Source organism: Aulonocara sp. 'chitande type north' Nkhata Bay, linkage group LG18 (genome assembly GCF_057382095.1).
Source record: "Aulonocara sp. 'chitande type north' Nkhata Bay isolate Kocher_YH1m ecotype deep benthic linkage group LG18, A_spYH_male_GT1.1, whole genome shotgun sequence".
In the NCBI taxonomy this organism is placed as follows: domain Eukaryota; kingdom Metazoa; phylum Chordata; class Actinopteri; order Cichliformes; family Cichlidae; genus Aulonocara; species Aulonocara sp. 'chitande type north' Nkhata Bay.
Window position 1 is genome coordinate 18570557 of NC_141361.1, and position 22010 is coordinate 18592566.

General features: G+C 37.9%; 1 protein-coding gene across 2 annotated transcripts in view; it reads left to right on the forward strand.

Annotated features, from left to right (window-relative positions):
* The window catches only part of LOC147308367 (adenylate cyclase type 1-like), a 36988-nt gene that overhangs the window by 2759 nt on the left and 12219 nt on the right, over positions 1–22010 (forward strand). For both annotated transcript variants that reach the window (XM_086270508.1, XM_086270509.1), the window contains exons 2-4: positions 1934–2083; positions 2369–2487; positions 13808–13919. In XM_086270508.1, coding sequence (XP_086126634.1) covers positions 1934–2083; positions 2369–2487; positions 13808–13919 — 381 coding nt within the window. The remainder of the gene's footprint in view (positions 1–1933; positions 2084–2368; positions 2488–13807; positions 13920–22010) is intronic.

The window sequence follows — 22010 nt, forward strand, 5'->3', positions numbered from 1 at the left end:
ACAGTCCAGGCTTGCAACAACCACCCACCTAGGTCCCAAGCACTCAGTCTATGGTTGTGTCTACTTCTACATGAAATACCTTATTACTAAAGCAAGTGTTGACTATAATTTCAAATGCACCTTATTGTAGGGCCTCTTTGGTCTCATCATGCATCAGGTCCTTTTAGTAGCATAATTTATTCATTTTTGGTAGTTTAAATACCATAAAATGTTAAATGGGGTATGGGTTTATAGCCTTACCTGTCTAGATAAAGCTTAGATTACAAAAACAATAAAACTAAAAATAGGTACTTTATTAGACCCCATTGAAAGAAATGACAAAAATATAATTGTAAATAAACTCAGCAATCATTGGCATTTTTACTTATTAACTTATTGCTACTACTATTACTATGAAGTACAACAGCAAAAAAAAAAAAAAAAAAAAAAAAAAAACTAAAGAAAAGGGGAGGAAAAAGCATTGCAAATAAAAACCTTGTATTGTATTCAGTGAATACCTGTATACATCATAATGAGACACCTTGGAATTAATCATGTCGCCGAATAAAAGTTAATGTACTCCTTTTATTTTTTTACTGCATCGTAAAAGTTTGAAGATCTTCATTACTGCCAGTGAATGGGTACAACAGCCGAGAATGAAAGATTTTGTTGCTAGTGCAGTAAGGTCAGTAATGAGCACACTGCGTTTAACACAACAGAGAAGCTCAAGAGTATTTTACACCAATTAACTCTGATGTCCACATTTATTCACTCCGGGCTATAAAGTTACTTGAGCATCGTTTGAACATGCTGATCCTTGCCAACAGTGCTGCCAAGCACAAAGCCAGACTTCTGCTGCCAAAAACAGCGTTCTCAAGGCAATCCGTTATTCGTCGCTCTGGGAAACGTGCCTGTCTGTGGCAGTAAAAGTTTCTTAAAATTTTACAAGAAGTGGATACATCATTTCAAAATATGACAGTGTTTTCATGATGCTTAGTTAAACATATAAGCTATATTTTAATAAAGTATAAGGTGTTTTGGGGTAACATTTCTTAAAGTCAAATAAGCTCCATCACTAAGTTCTACAACAGAAAATACTAAAGGTGAATGAGGATATGAGTTAACATATTTATTTTCATCAATATATTGTGTATTTATTACCTGCAGTGACTGCTTGTTAGTCTACACATCATAGGCAATCGCAGAACTGTGTCAAGTAACTCAGCCAGCCTCAACCAAGCAATAGGAATTATTATATACAGTCATGCTGCTTTGTGTCTATTATAAGAGATGTCACAGATTTTCTCATAGAAAATATTGAATAAAAAATTATATATTTGAAAAATATCCAGGTAAATGAATTAACTGGTATAACACCCTTAAACTGCCATTCAGCCCGTTTAGGGTAGTGAAACTCCAGTTTCAGGTCCTTGAAAGCAGGGGTAACAAAACCTGGCAAACATCCACATGTATACATGTAGTTATATGAATGCCATGGATACTTTAATCAGTGTAGTGTATAGGCTGCTTGTTTTTATTTATTGTTATTCAGCTTTGATTTTAAGCATTATGATATGGGGTTTTTTTAACCATTAGCGTTGACTATATACACATCTGTTCATGCAGCTTAGTGTTATAGTTCTGTGCTTGCCCCTTTTAAATAAAGTAAGAAATTGAAATAAATTACTTCCTGTGCTGCATTGTGCATCAATGCACACAAACAAATGCACAAAGATGCCAAATGACAAAACATATTTTACATTAGAATATTTACCATACATCCAATATATGGAAATATACATGAAAATACATTTTTCATTGATCATAACAACACACGTATAAATATTTGATCTAACTAAAGTGATGTAAATATTTCCTAATGGTTTCTTAAATATTTGGTCTTCAACAATGTACCAGAGAAGTAATAGTGTGTAATGTGTGTGTGTTTTTGCAGTTGGTTGCCAACACAGTACTGTTCACCAGTGTCAACCTGTCAGGGCTGTTTGTACGCATCCTAACAGAACGAGCCCAGAGGAAGGCCTTCCTGCAGGCTCGCAACTGCATCGAAGAAAGACTCCGCATGGAGGATGAGAACGAAAAACAGGTATAGACACCTTTTTTGCTGCACAAACTATGTGTAAAATTGGATGTCTACCCCCACCGCCCCATGCCTCAAGTCATTTTGCCACATTATTCATTTCTGTTAGATTTCATGCCTTTTTGTCTAGCGCATTTCTTATCACCGCCAACACTTTGCCCTATGATAACTTTGCCGCTTTCGACTGTATAAGTGACTTACTTTATCTTTTTTCCCCTCTCTTGCTCTGTTTCTCACACACAAATGTACACACACACACACACACACACACACACACACTCATATTCTCAGGAGCGCCTGCTAATGAGTCTGTTGCCCAGGAATGTAGCTATGGAGATGAAGGAGGATTTCCTGAAGCCCCCAGAAAGGATCTTTCACAAAATCTATATCCAGCGTCATGACAATGTCAGGTAGGACCCTATCATCAAGGCAACACTGCTGTGAACTTTTCCTAGAGACATTTGTGAATTAAATAAAGCCTTTCCATTTTAAAACAGTCATTTAGAGATTAGTATACTCATAAGAGATTCAGTGCTAAGAAAAACTAAATAATGTCCAGAGGAACAACTATAGAATGTTGGGGTGGTGTTTATGTTTACACTGAAGCCTTACTTGTATTTTTTACTGTTTTTTCTGAATGCTTAAACCCTAACTGTGATTCCTGTAGCACAATCTCTAAAACTATTCAGACTTATAGCAAAACCACTCACTGAGTTTGCAAAACTAAAAGCACAAAAACTGCTTTGCACTCAGTTTGCAATTTCATAACACACACTTTGCAAAACTGTAGGCACAATTCACTGCACAACACTCAATTACCAAATTTCCAACACACTCCTAGCAAAAGTATACACATGTATGGCTATCATTAACACTAATTTGCCAACTGTCTGGCACACTTTCACATGTGAAAACTTTTTTAGATAATTCGTTCACTTTGCAATCTGCCTAAGCACTATAATACAGGTAAGCTGTGTGTGCGGAGTACAATGGAGGGAGCAGAAAGAGTGAGAAGAAGAGGAGGCCGAGGAAGAGGACGTGGAGGTGAAGAAGTAGGATGAAGAGGACGACAAGGACAAGGAGGAGCAAGAGGAAGACGAGGAGGGGGGAGAGGAAGATGAGGAGGGGGGAGAGGAAAATGAGGAGGGGGGAGAGGAAAATGAGGAGGGGGGAGAGGAAAATGAGGAGGGGGGAGAGGAAGGGTAGGAAGAGTAAGAAATAGAATTACTGATGACATCAGAGCTACAATAGTGGACCATGTAATCAACCGTGGAGTGACCCTGAGGGTAGCTGGCCAACGGGTCCAGCCTAACTCGAGCTGCTACACTGTAGCAAGCACCATAAGGACATCTTGAAATGAGAATCGGTTAGTTGTGTGCTTAGTAGATGATGGCTTGTGTGTACTGTTTGATACGGAAACACCACTTTTACGAAGGTGTGAAGAGTTAGTCTAGCTGTGTTTGCTTTTGCAAGAGAACTACAATGTTTTGATGATTGGGTGACAGGTTTTCTTATTTGTGTGAAGAGTTTTGCAAAATTAGCCAATAGTTACAAAAAATGTGCTTAAGCAATCAGAAAAAACTGTAAATTGTCCAGGTAACACTGATGGCCTGGAAAAAGATTATGTTGCACTTTCTACTAAAAAGTTCCAAGCACTCATTCAAACAGTTCTGTTTGTGATATTTATTATATTACTGCATTTTTACATATGGCTGATGTGTTCACATCACTAAGGAGCATTTTAGTGTTCCAGCCTGTTGCTGCTTTCACAGCTTCATATGCTGGATAACTTAATCTGAAGTAACTAATTATATTTTAATGCAGAAATCTATAAAGTAACTATAACTCCTTCTAAATGTAATAATTCCCTTTGAAGTATGAAATTAATTTACATTTTATTTACGTAAATTTTCTTTTAAATAATCTGATTATTTTGTTAAGCGCGGTGCTTGGATATTATTTATTATATATAACTTCTTCCCTTTTCTTCCTCACTTTGTAGTTAGTTATGTCTGACCTTTAACCTTTGATTAGAAATGACTAAATATGTGTGTTTGAGAGTATGATTTTCACTGCTTCATTCTGTGGGGGGGAAAAAACAAAAACTTGATGTTCTGCATTCTCATTTTCATTACCCATTTTGGTATGCCTCGGTAACTGTTTTGCTACCTTTCCCATTTCATGCTCTAGCATTTCCTTGTTACCGTTTCTTATCTTTTTCACTTCCTCCTTTCCTCTGTGTTCTCAGAGCAGCAGGGAGGCTTGAGGAGGAGAGTTTGCTTAGCCTTAGGATTAAGTTGCTACAGGGGATTAAATGCAATGGAGACCAAATTCTTGTTGCATAACACTTTGCCAGTGTGTGTGTGTTTGCTTTTGTGTGTTTGCTTTTGTGTGTGTGTGTGTGTGTGTGTGTGTGTGTGTGTGTGTGTGTGTGTGTGTGTGTGTGTGTGTGCTTTTGTGTGTGCTTTTGTGTGTGTGTGCTGGTTAAATATGGACAGATCTCAGTGGAGCTCTGCTGATTGCTTTTGTGCCTTGAACTTCTTCAGATAGCTCCACCCTTTGAGAGTGATCTGGACTGGATGCAGGCATGATTTATGTGATTTGGAGGGCTGTAATTAGAAACTAAACTGTGTGCAGCACAGTTTATGCAGTTTTATTTATTATGTTTTGAGACTGTGGCTAGTATCTTATTAAAACTAAGCCAGAGGGATATTGTAGTAATAGTCTTCAGCCAACCTGTGACCCTGAATTGATAAGCTGTTAGAAAAACGGATGGACGGACGGATGAATGTTTGGATATTGTAGTTATCAGCTACTAAAAAAGAATATATTTAAGTGTTATTTAACACAATACAAATTGTATTATAGAACCATACAGGTATACATTTGCAGTGAGTACAGTATACACAAACAGAAAATTAACTTACATAAACTTACAGTAATTCACTTTTTTTTTCAAGGTCAGTGATTTGTCAAGTCATTTTAATAAATTACCCTTTTTATTTTTATTTAGTGATAAATTATGATCAGAAATTAATACTGCCTACCTCTGGATCAAAGAGCCATCAGATTTATTAGGATTTAGCACTTAATTAAATATTTCTACCACTCTTTGTTTTTCCATATATAACATTTCCATAGAGTTGACATTTCCTTTATCCTTCCTGTATGGAGGATCAAAAGTGCCAAAATGAAACCAACAAATACATCTTTGGATAGTTTATCAAATGTGTCATGAATCAAAGTTATAAACAGGTAATTTATTAACACACAGTTAATTAGATATATAACTTAATTAATGAAAACATAAATTCATCATAATTTAGAACATATTTATTTATTTTACTATTGAATTAATTATTATTTAATGGTTCCTGATCAACAGACCTTAACATCTGATTAGCTATCCTGCAAGTCAAGACAAATCGTTCGCAGATAAATGATACATGCAGTATCACAGTCAGTTGGTGGTGGTGTGGATTTAAGACAGACAGGTATCCCAGAATGCTTATAAACCTAAAAATCACAATGGTGGAGGAAAACACCCCAAACTGTAAGTAAAATATGAAATACTGTTTCTGTGTCCATCTACAAGAGAAAAAAGAAGATAATTATATCTGCATTCATTTTTCATTCATTATTTGTCACTGAGAAGTAAGAGTTATGTATACATTGAGAGATTTGCCAAATAGTCTGTTGAATTATCATCAATATTTAAGGAACTAGTATACAGCTTTTACCAACCTTTCCCAAATCAGCCCATTGTTTAAAAAAAATCACATAAATGGGCCTTTTATGAGCATTTATGATCAAATGTATTTTAAAACAACAAAGGTAATTAAGACTGTTGTGCTATTTTTATTGTAAATATTAATCGTAAGGGTAAAAAGACAGTAAAGGACAGAGTTAAAACGAACTGTTGTTATCAAGTGCACTGCTGTCTCACTGTAAGCTGTGCTTTTCCATCCAACCATCCCATCTAACCCTAAGTGTACTTACCAAGCAAGTATGCAACTCCAAACTCCGTATTTGGAACTAAGAAGGACCAACTGAAAGAATCGACTACGGACCAAAGTAACGGTTCTAGCTTTGGCCGGATTTGCCCCACACCCTGGCTTTGAGGTTGACAGATACAATAAATACATGATGCACTGCACTGCAGGAACTATGGAATAATTAATTAAATACTGAAATGTTTAAATATGTTTAAAATGAAATTAATTGATAATCAAATTAATTAATGATACATTGAATCAATTAATTATGTACATAATAATTTATATATCAATTTATATATCATTCAATTGTAATTCTTAATTCATTTAAGTCATGATTTAACAGTTTACTTATTTATTTTATTTTGGCACTTTTAAGCTTCCAGATTTCCTCACCCCAAACACACACACACACACACACACACACACACACACACACACACAGATACTGTTTATACAAAATCCTTATTAAGACAAATGTTCACCAGTAAACTTACTGTATCCAGTTTCATCTGACATTATAACTAATGATTCTTAGAAAAACAGCACGTGAGAAGAATCCAGGGAACATTGTGTTGCAATAAATGGCTTTGCTGTAAGATGACTTTTAAGGTCACCAATTAGAAGTTTTTGATGATGTGAAGTTTGAAGGTGCTCACTCACACTGAAGAAACTACAGTTTATTATTGCAAAATTTGTTGTAAGCATATTTCCCACTCCTCTGGGTTCACCCCTTTATTGGTCCAGCATCAGCACATCCACTGCCCACATGCTGTATCTCCAGATGGACCCATCCAAAATTAAACCTTGAGTTTTCACTTGGCTAGTGGCTTCCACTTTGTGATTAAATTGATATCACGTCATGCCATAAAGCAGTAATGACTCCCACAGGGAGAAATAAGAGATTAGCATCATTAGGGCAATAATTTTCTTCAAATATGTGCCATTGGAGAGAAAATGATGAAAGAGTATGTGAGAAGGATTGGATTACACAATCTTACATATAAAAGTTGCAGTTACCACCAGAGATGGGCAGTAACGCATTACTTGTAACGCGTTACTGTAATCTGATTACTTTTTTCAAGTAACGAGTAAAGTAAGGGATTACTATTGCAAAAACGGTAATTAGATTACCGTTACTTTCCCGTAGGAACGCTGCGTTACTGCGTTACTAAAACTGTGATTTTTTGCATGAATGTCTCACGACAGTGACGTAAGCGAGTGCGCCGTTAGTGACAACAGCTGTGTGGAGATCAACAATGGATCACATATCGATTGTGGGAGAGAGTATGAGCGTGCAGCGTTTAAAGCGTGGAAGTACTGACCTTACTTTGAGTTTGATTCCATAAAAAGTGACAAAAACATTAATGTCCGTTGTGCGTGGGAAGAAAACTTCTTTTTACAGCGAAAAAAATCCCTAAACAAGCACCAAGTGCGCAACGACGTAATGGGAAATTCACAGAGAAACTCGCGGATTCTTCAACTGACCGCAGCACACCTGCACCAGGGTAAACCTCCGCCTACCTCAGTCCTGCTTTACAGGTGAAAATAGAGCAAAAGGACCGCTGAGTCTTTAACTTTATTTATTTTCTGCTGTGTTTTACTTGCATCTATTTGAAAGACTGAGTGTAAACACAAAAAATATTTTATTTTATGTGCTGGAATGTGCAGAAAATAGGTTTAAATGTTAAACTAATTTATTCAAGTCAGAGAATGTTGCATATAATTAAATTTTTGCTTGATGCATAAAGTTAAAAGATTAAAACTGATAAAACAAGTTAAAAAAAAGAGACTTTTCCATTCGAATCAATCAAATCAAATCAAAGCACTTTTATTGTCACATCACATGTGCAGGTACATTGGTACAGTACATGTGAGTGAAATTCTTGTGTGCGAGCTTCACAAGCAACAGAGTTGTGCAAAATACAATAATGTAAACCAGCAAAATACAAGAATGGCTACATCTGAAACTAATAAATATATGTACAATATATAATAGTATATGCATTTCTGGATGTGTATACTAAATATTTTTCTACGTGTGTGTGTGTGTGTGTGTGTGTGTATACACAAATTAAATAGAGTAAACAATAAATAAAATATATAAAAATATACAGAGTTGAGACATGTGCAAAACAGTGGCATTACTGTACAGTATGGAGTGCATAATGTTAAAGTTCCAGTAGTGAAGCTGAGGTGTCTATGACGTGTTCAGCAGTCTGATGGCCTGGTGGAAGAAGCTGTCTCTCAGTCTGCTGGTACGGGACCGGATGCTGCAGAACCTCCTTCCTGATGGAAGCAGTCTGAACAGTTTATGGCTGGGGTGACTGGAGTCCTTGATGATCCTCCCCGCTTTCCTCAGGCACCGCTTCCTGTAGATGTCTTGGAGGGAGGGAAGCTCACCTCCAATTATCCGTTCAGAGCACCGCACTACTCGCTGGAGAGCTTTGCGGTTGTAGGCGGTGCTGTTGCCATACCAGGTGGTGATGCATCCAGTGAGGATGCTCTCAATGGCACAGTGATAGAAGGTCCTGAGGATGCGGGGGCTCATGCCGAATCTTTTCAGTCTCCTGAGAAACTGTTTTGTTTGTGTGTTCTGACCACGTAAGATCCTCAGCCAGATGTACACCAAGAAACCGGAAGCTGCTCACTCTCTCCACAGCAGCGCCGTTGATGGTGATGGGGGTGTGTACTTCTCTGCACCTCCGGAAGTCCACTATCAACTCGTTTGTCTTTGCGACGTTGAGGGTGAGATGGTTGTCTTGACACCAGTGGGTCAGGGCGCTGACCTCCTCCCTGTAAGCCGTCTCATCACCGTTGGTGATTCGATTACATTTTGTATGATGGATTATGCAGAAAAAGTAGAATTGGGCTGAAAGATCTATCACTTTATCACCTCTTCAGGTTGTAAATTGTGTTTTTAAAAAGTAACTAAGTAACTAAGTAATTAATTACTTTTGAAAATAAGTAATCAGTAAGGTAACGGGATTACTTTTTTGGGGAAGTAATCAGTAATTAGTTACTGATTACTTTTTTCAAGTAACTTGACCAACACTGGTTACCACAGGAGTAATTTTTTGTAACTTGCTTATTTAGGTTAATTTTAGCACTTTGCACTGAGTCAATGTGATGTGGTTCTGTAGGTTTTGGCAAAAGAGAGTTATAGATGTTGATGGACATTTAAAATCAGACAGTTTGCAACCCAGGAGTAGCTAGCTAATTTAAAACTGAATGCGTTCAAAATGTCAAAACTTAACAAATATTTGGCAACATGTAGTGGTCCAATAATTACAGAACATATGTATGTTGTGACTGTAGCGTCTTTCAGTACAAATTCATACATTTCGTACACTGAGACTAAATGTATGTCATGTATTGTAGATATATTACAAAAAAAAGAGATCTAAATCAGGATGTCTTCTGATTAGAATTCAATAAATTGATCCCCAGCTCCTCCAATCTGCATGCAGAAGTACCCTTAGGCAAGATAGTGAATAAAAAAAATGCTGCAGCTACATAGATAAAAAAAAAATGTGATACTTAAAAAGTGCACAAAATAAAGGACTGTGTTAATGCATCTTTGTGTGTGTGAATGAATGTGGTTTGTTTTGCTTACTCAATAATACCAGCCCATTTACCACATATATTTAGATTTTTCTTTTGATTTAGGTTGCTTGTCCATACAGATGTACAAGGGTTACAAACGTCAGTGTAATTATCCTAGTTAATACATAATTAGATTTACGTGCCTTTATGATGTGCTAAGTGGAACACGTTCCTCACATTTTTCTGAACTGAGTATGTAGTTCCTCGTGCAAACAACATTTAGCTTATTCTAACTGCACCATCATATCTTTAACCGCAGTACACGTTAGCAATATATTAGATATTAGCAAATATCTTTATATCAGTAATGTTGTATGGTTTTATATCTGTATTGTTTGTTGCCTATAAAAAGGTCTAGCATTCTGATTTAAGCACTTTTCTGTCTTGTTTTTACAAGTAAGTGCACTGTGTCCTAAATGACCTGGACTTTGAACAGAACACAGGATTCATGCTCTGTGCATCAGTGCATGTGAGTGTTAAGATAATGGTGTGTGTGTGTGTGTGTGTGTGTGTGTGTGTGTGTGTGTGTGTGTGTGTGTGTGTGTGTGTGTGTGTGTGTGTGTTTCTGGTTGAAAGAAGGTAAAAATAAATAAATAAGTGACTGTAGCCAAGGATCACATGAGGTTATAAGTCATTAGGACTATGCAATCAATGGGATGCATGGCTGATTCATGCACAGACACTCATAGGGGCCACAGTGATAGATTCTTCATATGTCCTTATATTTTTTCAGGAAACATATGTGTGTGTTTTGAATATTAATTACCATAACAAGGACCATCTAAATAAAAGGGTACTGAAAGCAAGGAGACGTGTGCTCCAGGCAGACAGTTTAAAAATAATTAGCATTTTTGTGTACTCAGCCTCCGCTTCTAATACTCATTAGTGCATGTGTAAAGATGCTCGTAAGTGAGTGATGATCATGATAATAATAGCGTGTTTTGCAGCCTCTCTGTCACTCAACTGTTCTGTTCCACTTGTTTTTGTGGTGTCGTTTAAATTGAAACAATAGTGACTTAAAGGTTTAAAAAGCAGGTCACTGAATCAAGTGAGAATTCGAATCCTTGAGTAAAGTGTTGATTTTCACTCAGCTTTTCTACATTTCACTCCTCTGAAGGCGGCAAAAATGAAAGGAATAAAGGTGAAAATTCTTGCAAACAACTTAACTTTTAAGTGTTATTCAAAACTACTTGCATGAAAAATTACAACAGTTTTGGCTTGGAACTGAGCTCAAGTATCAAACAAAATTAGCTGTGTTAAGTTGAGGAATTAAATAAGTGGGCATGTGTTGTGTAGGCTGATCACTCTAAATCAATTTGGTTCTTCTCCACCTTTTTCTTCAGCTCTCTGTAATTCACTGCAAAAATTCCTCTGCTGGAAACACCTTTCCATTCATCAAAATTTGGCCTATAACTTCACTAATCCCTTTATCTTTGAGCTACCCTTGACTCCGTCCTTTCTCATATGTGGCACACAGCGGGAAATATTCAGTGGTTTCAGTGGGTGCACTCTTGCTAGAGGTGAATGCATAGTTATGTTATACATCATGTCATGTTAGTTTTTTTTTTATCACATCTGAACAGTTCAGCATAGAAGAATTCTGTATATATATATATATATATATATATATATATATATATATATATATATATATATATATAATCATAGTTGATGCATGAACATTTTAAAAGTAGTGAAGAGATGGGAGAAACACCCTTCACTGCATAGTTTGTCCACTAGAGGGCTTTCTGCAAATTACCTATTGGCTATGTATGTATTTGGAAATTCACAAACACAACAATCAGCTAGTCATTTGCCTTTATTAGGCAAATATCATAATAAAAACATGTTTTATATCCAAATTTGTGCCAACACACTTGACTGGGAAATGAATCAAGCATAGCATTCAACTTATTTATGTTCAGCCATGTTAGTAAATGACAAGAAAAAATAATCATAATGTCTTCTACTATTTTGTTCTTCCTTTTTGTAAAACAGAAAAGCTGAAAATTCGTGGATCACAACAATCATTATATTTTAGCATTAGCATCTACTGTAACCAGTAGATATTTATTCTAATGTGATTACAAATCTAGAATAAATGTAACTGATACTCTAACCTGCACTTTGCTCAGTTTAGTTCTCTTTAGAGTTTTAGTCCATTCAAGTTGAAGTGTTTACACTAACATGGTATTTAACATTGCAAGTATTTGTCAGCCCCAGATGGTTGCCAATTAAAACAGTAACACAAACTGAGTCCGCTGCCCCTCATTATGGTGACATCTGTGAGACAGCAAGATGACATTTAGCAGCTCTCTTCTCTCAGAGATCCAGCACTCTGTCACTTTGTGAAAACTCAAGCCTACATGAAAGCAACAGTCTGCCATCAGTATGAGATGCAGACATGCTGGTTGTTCGGGACAGTTAGTATTTGGTGACTGATCGAGTTCACACTCTTCACTGCCACATAGAACTCATTGCGAACACTTTTCATCACAGAGTTCTTTGGGGTATCTGCTCAAGCTGTATTAAAGTATTAATGTGCACAACAGGATGTTAAACTCTTCACACTTTTGGAAAACAAAAATATAATCTGAAATAATTCTATGTCAGTTCTCTGACAGGGGACGTTTTGCCTATACACACAGGATGGACCTACCATTTGAACTACTATAGTGTTAATACAGAATATTTTGCGTTTTTTCTTTTTTAACCAAAGGGGCAGCAGGGCTGGTTTTAACCTGAACCATCCATCTAAACCATCAGGCTACTAAGCTTGTATCTCACTTACAAAGTCAAAACAAGTAGGTCTATGCTAACTACCTTACACTATGGAAATAAGTGCTATCTTTCATGATTCCTCTCACATTTTACCTGTTCAGTGTTATTATTGTCCAGGATTAGATAAAGACTGGGCCAGCTAAGTAAAGTAAGCTGTCTCTCTTTTCTGGGTCCAGTTGTGATGCCAAAAATCAGGATTAGACTACTCGATGATTAAAACACAGGTGGAATTATAGTTGTGGTTAGGTCGCAAACCACGCAAAGGGCAGAAAAAGCAACGACTGACATTATTAGTCTCGCCCGGGCTCACTGGTTTTCAGACTGTATCTGGCATGCATTAATTCAAATGCAAAAAAGAAATTTCACCCCCACCAAGCAAGTTTTTTTAATAAATTGGCAAACAATAAAAATGAGTTTAGAATGGAGTGTTTTTGTGAAATAAAATTTAAATAGCATCAAAAAAACCTCTGGGCCTCTAATCCACTGGCACTATAACTCACTAGGTGACCTCTATGACACTCTATTATGTGGTCTGGCCAGTCATGGGGTGAGAGGCAGGAAATGCCTTGGATAGGTGGACAACACAGGGAGACAGACAGCCATTAAAGATCCAATTCACACTCGACAGAATCACAAAAAAGAAAAAAAGTCAGGCACAGGGAGAACAAACAAACTGCACACAGAAAGGCATCACCCTAATAACATAATATTGATATAATAATTTGTATTTGATTTCTTTAGAAAACTGTTTAAATCTGATTCACATTTTGAATAAAATCCACACAAAAACACCCAAATGTGTTTTCAGCATACATTTAAAATGAGCTACTGAATCAGCTGACCTCAGGAAGGTTATTCCAATTCACTGACAATGCCAGAAGAGCAAGTGAAACTTAGATGGCTTATTTTGGGTAAAACAAATGCCAGACATGTCAGTTCAGGCACATTCAGTCCTATATGCAGCCTGTCAAAAGGGAATACCAGTACTCTTGATGGCTGCATTATATCCTAGAATGTCTCCTCTGTGATCCTCGTGAGAATGCTCTTGCTTCTATTTTGAGTGGCTCTGCTTGACTGCGCTGCCAGTCAGTTAGAGAATGGGGCAGGCTCTCTCTCTCTATTTATCTATCTATGTATCTATCTATCTCTGTATATCTATCTAGACTTAATTAATTTAAATGTTGCTTGCATCATTCCAAAGCAATACTCAAACTGATTTTAAAAAGTCATTTTAAGCACATTTCTTGCAGCTAATCTGACCAGGCTATTATTCTTGTTTCATTGATGCAGTTTGCTGTGATTAATTTCCTACATTGACTCAGATTGTTCTTTCCTTTGTCTTTTACAGCATCCTGTTTGCAGATATTGTTGGCTTCACCAGCCTGGCCTCTCAGTGTACAGCCCAGGAACTGGTTAAACTATTAAATGAACTGTTTGGAAAATTTGATGAGCTTGCCACGGTGAGTCAGTCTCCCTTCCTTGAAGACATATCCCTCACTTGCAGCCACTGTTGACATTGTTACAAAGTGGCTTTTTCTCTGTGTGCACACTTTCGCCGCAACACGACACAACTATAGTGTATTGTTGTGAGCATGTGGGGTTTTTGTGCGTATGTGTGTGTGTGTGTGTGTAATGCTTTGGCCACAAGCTGTTGGCACATTCCACTAGCTTAGCATGATGTCACTATGAATATTGGAAGCCCATATGATGCTTAATATGATTATCCAGTGCTTCATTTTGAGGAAGAGTTGACAGACCTCTTTAATCTGAGCCAGATTTACCCAGGGCTAAATCTTGCATCCTCTCTGGTTGTTTGAATGAACAAAATGAATGATTTTAAGAGCAAAGTTGTACTGGCCACAGTTGCTCTTGGTTTGCATGTGAAAAAGGTTTCAGCCAACCCATCTGTCGATATTTCACTCTTTTTGATTTTGGTGCTGAAAATCCGCTCGGCTTTTGTCATTAAGTTTTACTGCCACAGTTAATCTATTTGCTTTTCTATTTGACACCATCAGCACAAAATCTTTTAATCAAAACACTGTGCATACTCTGAACACATGCTTCCAAAAAGGTATGATATCACCCCATCACCTGTCATGTAAATTTGGTTAAAAATACTGGATGTTTGGTGAGGAGGTTGAGCCCCTGCAGATCACCCTGCCACAACCTTAGTAACATATAATCTGGCCTCTGTTACTTACACTAGCCACATACCCTTGTCAAATCCATTAATCCACGGGATTACAACCAACCCCTTTTTTGCTTTCATAGAAGGTTTTACTTGGCTGTGTTGAGAGCTTGTATTTTTAACTTGTTTGTTTACAGATTTAAATTTAGAACTGCCTAAAACGAGAGCTCCATGCATTTGACATATTGTCAAATAAATGTCATCGCCTTTCTAATTAATCTGTGTTCAGTTAGTTTCCCTTATTATTGTTGGTTTGAATTTCTGTTTTCATCCCATGGAAAGTTGCTGTTACTCTGCTATTTTATTAACAAAGTGATTCCTTGTTCTAAAACATACCAACTTGAAACGACGTGGCAGATACATTTTCATCACCCACAGATTTTTGGCTAGAAGACGTTTTTTCTACATTCTATATCTAGAAGATGCCAGTTTTATTGCTGTTGTGAGTTTTGCTGTCTCACTCATTTACTTACAAATAACGTGAATGGGCTGATCATCTTTCGGCCACTTCCTGGGAGCCTCATGTTACACCGAAAGGTTGTCCCCAGCCACGAAGCTTGTCATCAAATGCCCTGACCCAAAACCTCGCTCGTATTGATCGACTTGGGCAGGAAGTGGCAAAGCCAGTGACTCATAGCTGTGGTCACTGTGGGCACGCAGACTCCTCTTGCTCCATACGAAGAGCGGGCGATGCCACATGGCCACCAGGCATCATCTCATAATACCATTCCAGCACCATCCCCACACCACCTGTCCACGCTTTGGACTTGTCAAGCTGCACGGGAAGTGGGCCAGGAACACAGCGTTCTCCTAAAGTGCTGTGGATGTAGCAGACCAAGTCTTCTCTCTTCTCTCAAAAATTCTCAACACAAACGGAAATAAGGCATCAAATCTGAAGCACGCTTTATGAGAATGCCTATACTAACTGTAGTTTCATCTCCTTTTAACCAGAGGGAGCTTGGGAGTCTGAATTTTTATACCACATAAGCATTAGAGTGAAAGAAATACAATAAAATTTCAGCATGTCAGCTCTTTCACCACTTTTGAACTATGTCTTAAGATTATTTAGGACTAACATATACAGAAGTAATGGGATATCTCTGCTAGAAAGAGAGTGTAATTAAAGACGATAGCGGTGAGAATTGTTTTCTCAGAAAACGTGATAGGGAGTGGCACGCCTGTTTGGTGCTTTCATTGGTGCATCACCATGAAAAAAAAAATTACATAAAGAAATTACATTAAGCATCGATTTGCTTCCACTTGTCTAATTCAGGGCGGTGGTCTGGCTGGAGCCCATCCCACCTGTCGCAGGTTGATGGGTGGGGTGCACACAGGACTGGTCACCGTTCTGCAGGGGTAGTGCATAGAAATACACAACCATTCAAGATCCACTTCACACTTAGGTCCAATTTGGATTTACCAACATGTTTTTAGATTGTGGGCAGAAGTCATAGTCCCTGGAGAGAACCCACACAGACATGGGGAAGAACATGCACAACGAGAGCCCCCGGCCAGCTGCTCGATGATGAATTAAATGTCAAAATTGATCATTTAATTTTTTTAAACAACTGGAGGCTATACTCTTTAGTGTAATTTGATTGGGATGGACTTTTATATGTATGTCTGTCGATATCAAAGGTGGACGTACCTACCATGAATCACCCATTAGTTTCTGAAGTTTTGTTTTGAACCCTTTGAAGCCATCTTGGTTTCAAAAAACCAGGTGTGACAAAAAAAGTCTGACTGTCAAAGTGGTTTCATTCATTGGATTATGACCTGTCAATCACAATTCACTAGCTAGCGAGCACACCACAGGAAATCCTCCATTTTAAAACGCAGTATGGTCAGTATTTACAAAATAAACTTTTGTTTTTATTCAGTATTACCTAAAAAGACTGACTGAGCCCATTAACTCATCCGGAAAGTGTTTACAGAGGTTAAGACAGAAACCTATAGCCTTCTATAGAACCAGAAGTCTTTTTGAAACCACAGCTATCGCCACCTGGTGGTCCAGAATGCAGGTTTAAGGCACAGGTTGACCACAGTGGCATTAATTTTTCTTGATGCTCGCTTCTTGCTGGATAAAGGGTGACGAGAACAGTGAGGCTGAACAAAAACATAAAGGAGAAAATCCGAATGTGAGGCCTAATAATGCCAAGACACCGGTGACAGTTTTCTCTGAGTCTACAACCAACACCTATAACTGTGACAGTGGTCTGGGTCCCTTCATACTGTACCAAGGGCTGCATGTAAATAAGCACTGCCCAGATGGTAAGAAAATACAGTACACGTGTTGTCGCACAAGTTAATGGTAGTATAACATATTTTATGCTCCTGTCCCCTATTTTTTTAAGAGACAAAGCCTGTATTTCTTGCGCTGTGTCATATTAAGTTGGTGTGTCTGTTGGAGGGGGTAGGGGGTAGCTTGAAAATTGAAGTTTACAGGAAACCCACTCACACTGATCAGTATTTGCTGTTTGATTCCCACCACCCACATGAGCACAAGCTGGGAGTAATTATAACTCTTCACCACCAGGCTGACTACCACTGAGACCAAACACAAGGAGCGCATCTCAGGAAGGCTTTGAAACCTTATCGTTACTCAGACTTGGTGTTTGCTGAAGCTGTGAAAATACAACACACGATTGACACCCAGATTATTATTCCATACATAGCTGAAGTGATCAGATTTACTGTACTGTAGAAATCATCTAAACGTAGCTAGATGTTTTACAAATAATATAGAAAAAATATAGAGAGAGAGACAGAAAGATTGACATTTGCAGTGGTTGTTTTTTAAGGATATGAAGAGATGAGGGACATTTATTTCAAAGACACTAATGTCATTTGGCACACCAAATGGTCTTCTTGAGCCCCCCTCTCACTCTATAAACACTTCCTCTCCCTGGCTGAGTTTCCAGCAATCTGTCCAGCACCCAAAACAACAGTTTCAACTGTGAGAGGAACTGAGATTAATTTATGGTTGTTATGGGTGCCATATAACATTAATAGCTCTGTACTGGTTGAGCTTTTGTGCCCGTATGCGTGCGTGTGTCGTGGCTGTTTCTGCGACAAAGTTTCACAAAGCTTTTCATTCTTGTCTCCCTTTTCTCTCCTCTTGCAACACCTCCCTGCATCACAGCTTTCAGACTCCTCCGCTCCTTGTTTCTCAGCTTTTTGATTGACATGCAGCAGCCTACTTCTCTCAACTCTGTCTTTTATGCCCCGTGGTTCTCCGCACTCTCTTCCTCTTTCATGTTTCCATTTTTAGGATGGCTCAGTGATGTATCTATCTTCTGTCTCTTACTTCCTTGACAAGTTATAGGTTCCTTTTCATTCACTCATACATGACTGTTAGAGCTTATAAAATAACCCTTTTCTGCATGTGCAGGTCATGAATGCATATGATTTGAATGATTGATTATGATTTTAAGAGGATAGCAGTTCACCTAGCTGACAAACAAATGGCTGTACAATTATTTCCTAGTTGAGTTGTAGTAAAATATCTGCAAGTGATGACTCACCTAAGTATGCGTAACCTAAGATCCAACAATAACATACCTCAAAACCTGTTATTTTCTGAAAAAAATAACTTTAGAAAAGCTGTCTGTACGCCAGTTAGTATGAGCCAAATACAACTGAATAAAATATTAGCCAAAAACTGGATTGTTCTTAAATGGAGCACAGGAACTTGTCACTGCCCACATGATGACAGCTGCCTGCCAGAACGGAAAATCTGGGTGTAGACACAATTAAATAACACTGTTTGGGTTTGTCCCATGAGCAGATGCAAAGATTGCTGTCAAGTCCTGCTGCTTCCTTCAGACTCCTGTGCGCTAAACCCAAACCAAACAAGCCAGCGTGGGCTCTTGACTAGGAGAAAGTGGGAAAAAGTGTTTCTGTTTCAAGAAAAAAAATCACATTTAAGGTTTCTATTGCAGTTTTAACAAAAGCTAAACTTACATAATACCTGAAACACAGCATGGTGTAGATTTAACAGGAGGGTCAAAATGTAGCAGGATGAAGCTGAGATTTTGTGAGGTTTTATGATTTTTCTCACACTGTCTATAATGAATCTTTCTGTTGTCTCATTATCTCTGGTTTTAAACAAAGCAATACCACTTATAGAAATGTTTTTCTACTCTCCAGGATCATACACGGATCGTATTGTACTAGTTTACACATTTGTTTAACAAGCAAAATATCCCTGGTTCAGTGCCAGGAGGAGACACGAATCTGTCGGGGTCGGATCAGTGAGGTTATTTAGTGTGAAAAAAGAGCCAGCCAAATCAAACATGCCAAGCTGCCTGCTGTGGTGACCTCTTCCCTTGAATAAGCAACTGAAAGTAGCTCTCTTGCTATCATTTTGACCTAAGACCAGACAGAAAGCAAAAAGAAGCAAATGAATTAGGTAGGTCAAATAAAAGGAGGCTGTGTGCTACAAAATAAATGTAGCATCCTGTGAGCTGGATTTTAATTTAGTCCCATATATAATGGCTCTTACATTTTTTGTAACGATACTTCAATGAATGTTGTTTTCCTCAAAATAACTGATATCCTATGAGACTGGTCTTAATGTTGGTCTTAAAATGCTGCACGAGACTTAGTGTCCAAAACGACATTAGCTTCAACTCAGATACATTTTCACCAATTTCTTTATGTTAATTAAAGAAAAACGTGTGTTTCCAATTCTGATCAAACATTCAATAACACCAATGCCATCTTTGAAAATAAACCAGTCCTGAAACGCCAAACAGTTGGTATTTGCCATATCTGTTAAATGCTTCACATCTACATTAATAGATTTCTTTTTTATGCCCACTCACTCCAGCCCACAAGGCTGAGTTGGGAGGAGGAAGTGTTGATATATTTTTCATTTGTTGTTGCACAGAAATTAAATTCAATCATTAAAAGAGCTGGTGGCTAAAAGGGAAACATCCACGCATATGAAGGAGATGGAAAAGCATTAATGGGGCAGGGGAAATATTGAGTTACCCCTGTAATAAATCACTCCCTGTATTGATGAAATGTTGACATGAAAAACTTTATAAGCCAAAAAAAGGAACATATGTAATGGCCTTATGTAAAATTCATAAAACTGTTTGACTACTTCTAATTAGCTGCTGCAAAAACATTGCAACTACCAATATGAACAACCACAGGGCACATTCAGGAACACGTGTGGGGAGGGGCATTTGTCTTATGTCCTTTCAGCCCCCAAAAGTTGCAGGAATGGAATCTTTAGCTCATCAACACAGCAGTGATATTTGTCTTCATACCAGAGGCAAAGAACTGTGTGTACTGCTCTTTAGGGACTTGTAGGAAATTAAGAGATGAGCTGGCTCATCTTTTTGCTTCATAATCATTTATTGAATGTTCCGCTTCCCTGTATTTGTGTCTCTCCTTCCCTTTGTCTGTGTAGACTGAAATGTGTGCTAAGTTACATTCCTGCTAATACTACCACACAATAGTTCTGATTGCAGTGCTCAGTATAAATCCTAATCACATTAAGACATGGCAAAAAAGGTTGTCTTAAAACTGCTTTTCTTTCTTTGTAAATTGAAGTAAGTGTCAAAATCTACCTAATGTTCTGTAACTAGTTACACTGATGACCACCCAGATTGCCCACAATGCTTCAGTCATATGACACTGGTAATCCTGCTTGGGTCTGAATCAGCTCCTAAGCCCTCACACTGCAGCTTAGCACAGGAAAAGTACAAAGTAGGAGACACTGTAAGCACCGGGGCTTTCCCCTGTTTCCTGTAGCTTCAGCTGTGTCTCACTATAGCCCCATCTGTTATTGCTCCACTTTGCCCAGAGTTAGGCTGAAGAGACCTCAGTGGCTCTGTTACAATATTTTTTTTTTTTTTTAAAGTTCTTAGTGGGAGTCTTTACAGTGCTGTGCAAAAGTCTTGAGTCACCTCTAATTTCTTATTTCTAATAGTTTCCTTCCAAGGAGGCTTCTAAGGCTGCTTTCGCTACTCATTTTCAGATGATTTTTATTTTTAAGCCACATTTCATTCACACACAAACACAAAAGCTAACACATAAATGAACCAGTGTTGTGGCAAAACAAAGAAGACAGCATGGCCACAAACTAGCTTTAAATCTTTAGGCACTCTGTTACTAGCAGCCTCTCCTTTTGTTTGTTTACAGATTTAAATTTAGAACTGCCTAAAAAGAGAGCTCCATGCATTTGACTTATTGTCAAATAAATGTCATTGCCTTTCTAATCTAAAAAGATTTGGGGAAACTGAACAAGTTGAGGGCTACTGTTTGCTGAGTCCTAATCAGAAATGGTCTCAATTGAAACGTGGCTGTTTGCAGTCATCCTTAAGGAAGGGAAACAAGGAGAAAAGGAATCCCAGCTCATACAAGAGCTGGACTGAAAATCAGTGGCAGCAAATCTTGGAGCGATTCATCCAACTTTGATATTTTTGGTTCAAGTTTTGGAAATATGTACAGATGTTAGGAGACGGCACAACAGAGAGTGTCTAGTATAATGCTATATTTATCATTTAAAAAGAATAGAATTAGTCGCTGTAGAAGGGAATATGCTAGGATTCAAAAAAACAATTTTTTGTTGAAAGTTTCAAGAGTCCAGTAAAGGCTAGATCATGCTTCTTTCATAGTTGCTGTAGTAAATTCATGCTTTTCTTAATCAACTATATCAAGTGTCAAGAGCGACCAAGGCAGCAAAGGTTAATTGCAGTGCAAAAAAAGAAACCAGGAAGGCAGATAAAAACAGACCAAATTTAGAAAGCTATACATGTTATGTAGCACAATAATGTCATTTTATTTTCGTATCTATTTAAAATAGGCTATTTAAAATTGTAATCCTCATACAAATTAGTTGGTATTCTTTTGATCTTTAGTTCTATATATGGGGCTTTAATTTAAGAGAAAATGTCTTTCACAGAGCAAAACTGCCAAGAGCCGCTCAGCACACTGCTGCTGCATAACACTCGGTCTTTTGTAGGTTTGTGTCTAAGAATATATTTTGTACAAACAGCCGCCATGCCACTGAGTACTTAAAAAGCATGACCACAGCAGGTAAACTTGCACAAGACAAAGAGCAGCTGCTAACGAGCCCTGGCTATCTTGCCGAATTTCACATGGCTCCCATGTTAAAAATAGAGCACCCGTCTTGTCATGTGCCCACCGATGTGCATAATTATGAGTCTTTGTGCTCTTCACATGCATGGCCAGCAATCCCATTACCTCCATGGAAACAATGAAGGGTTATGAGAAGGCACCCACGGTAACCTGGTCTCCCTGGTAAAATGAATGCCTGTTGCTCATATCCTGTAATAATGGGTTATATTTGTAAGCTGTTTTTTTCATGCCACTGCTCATTGTGTCT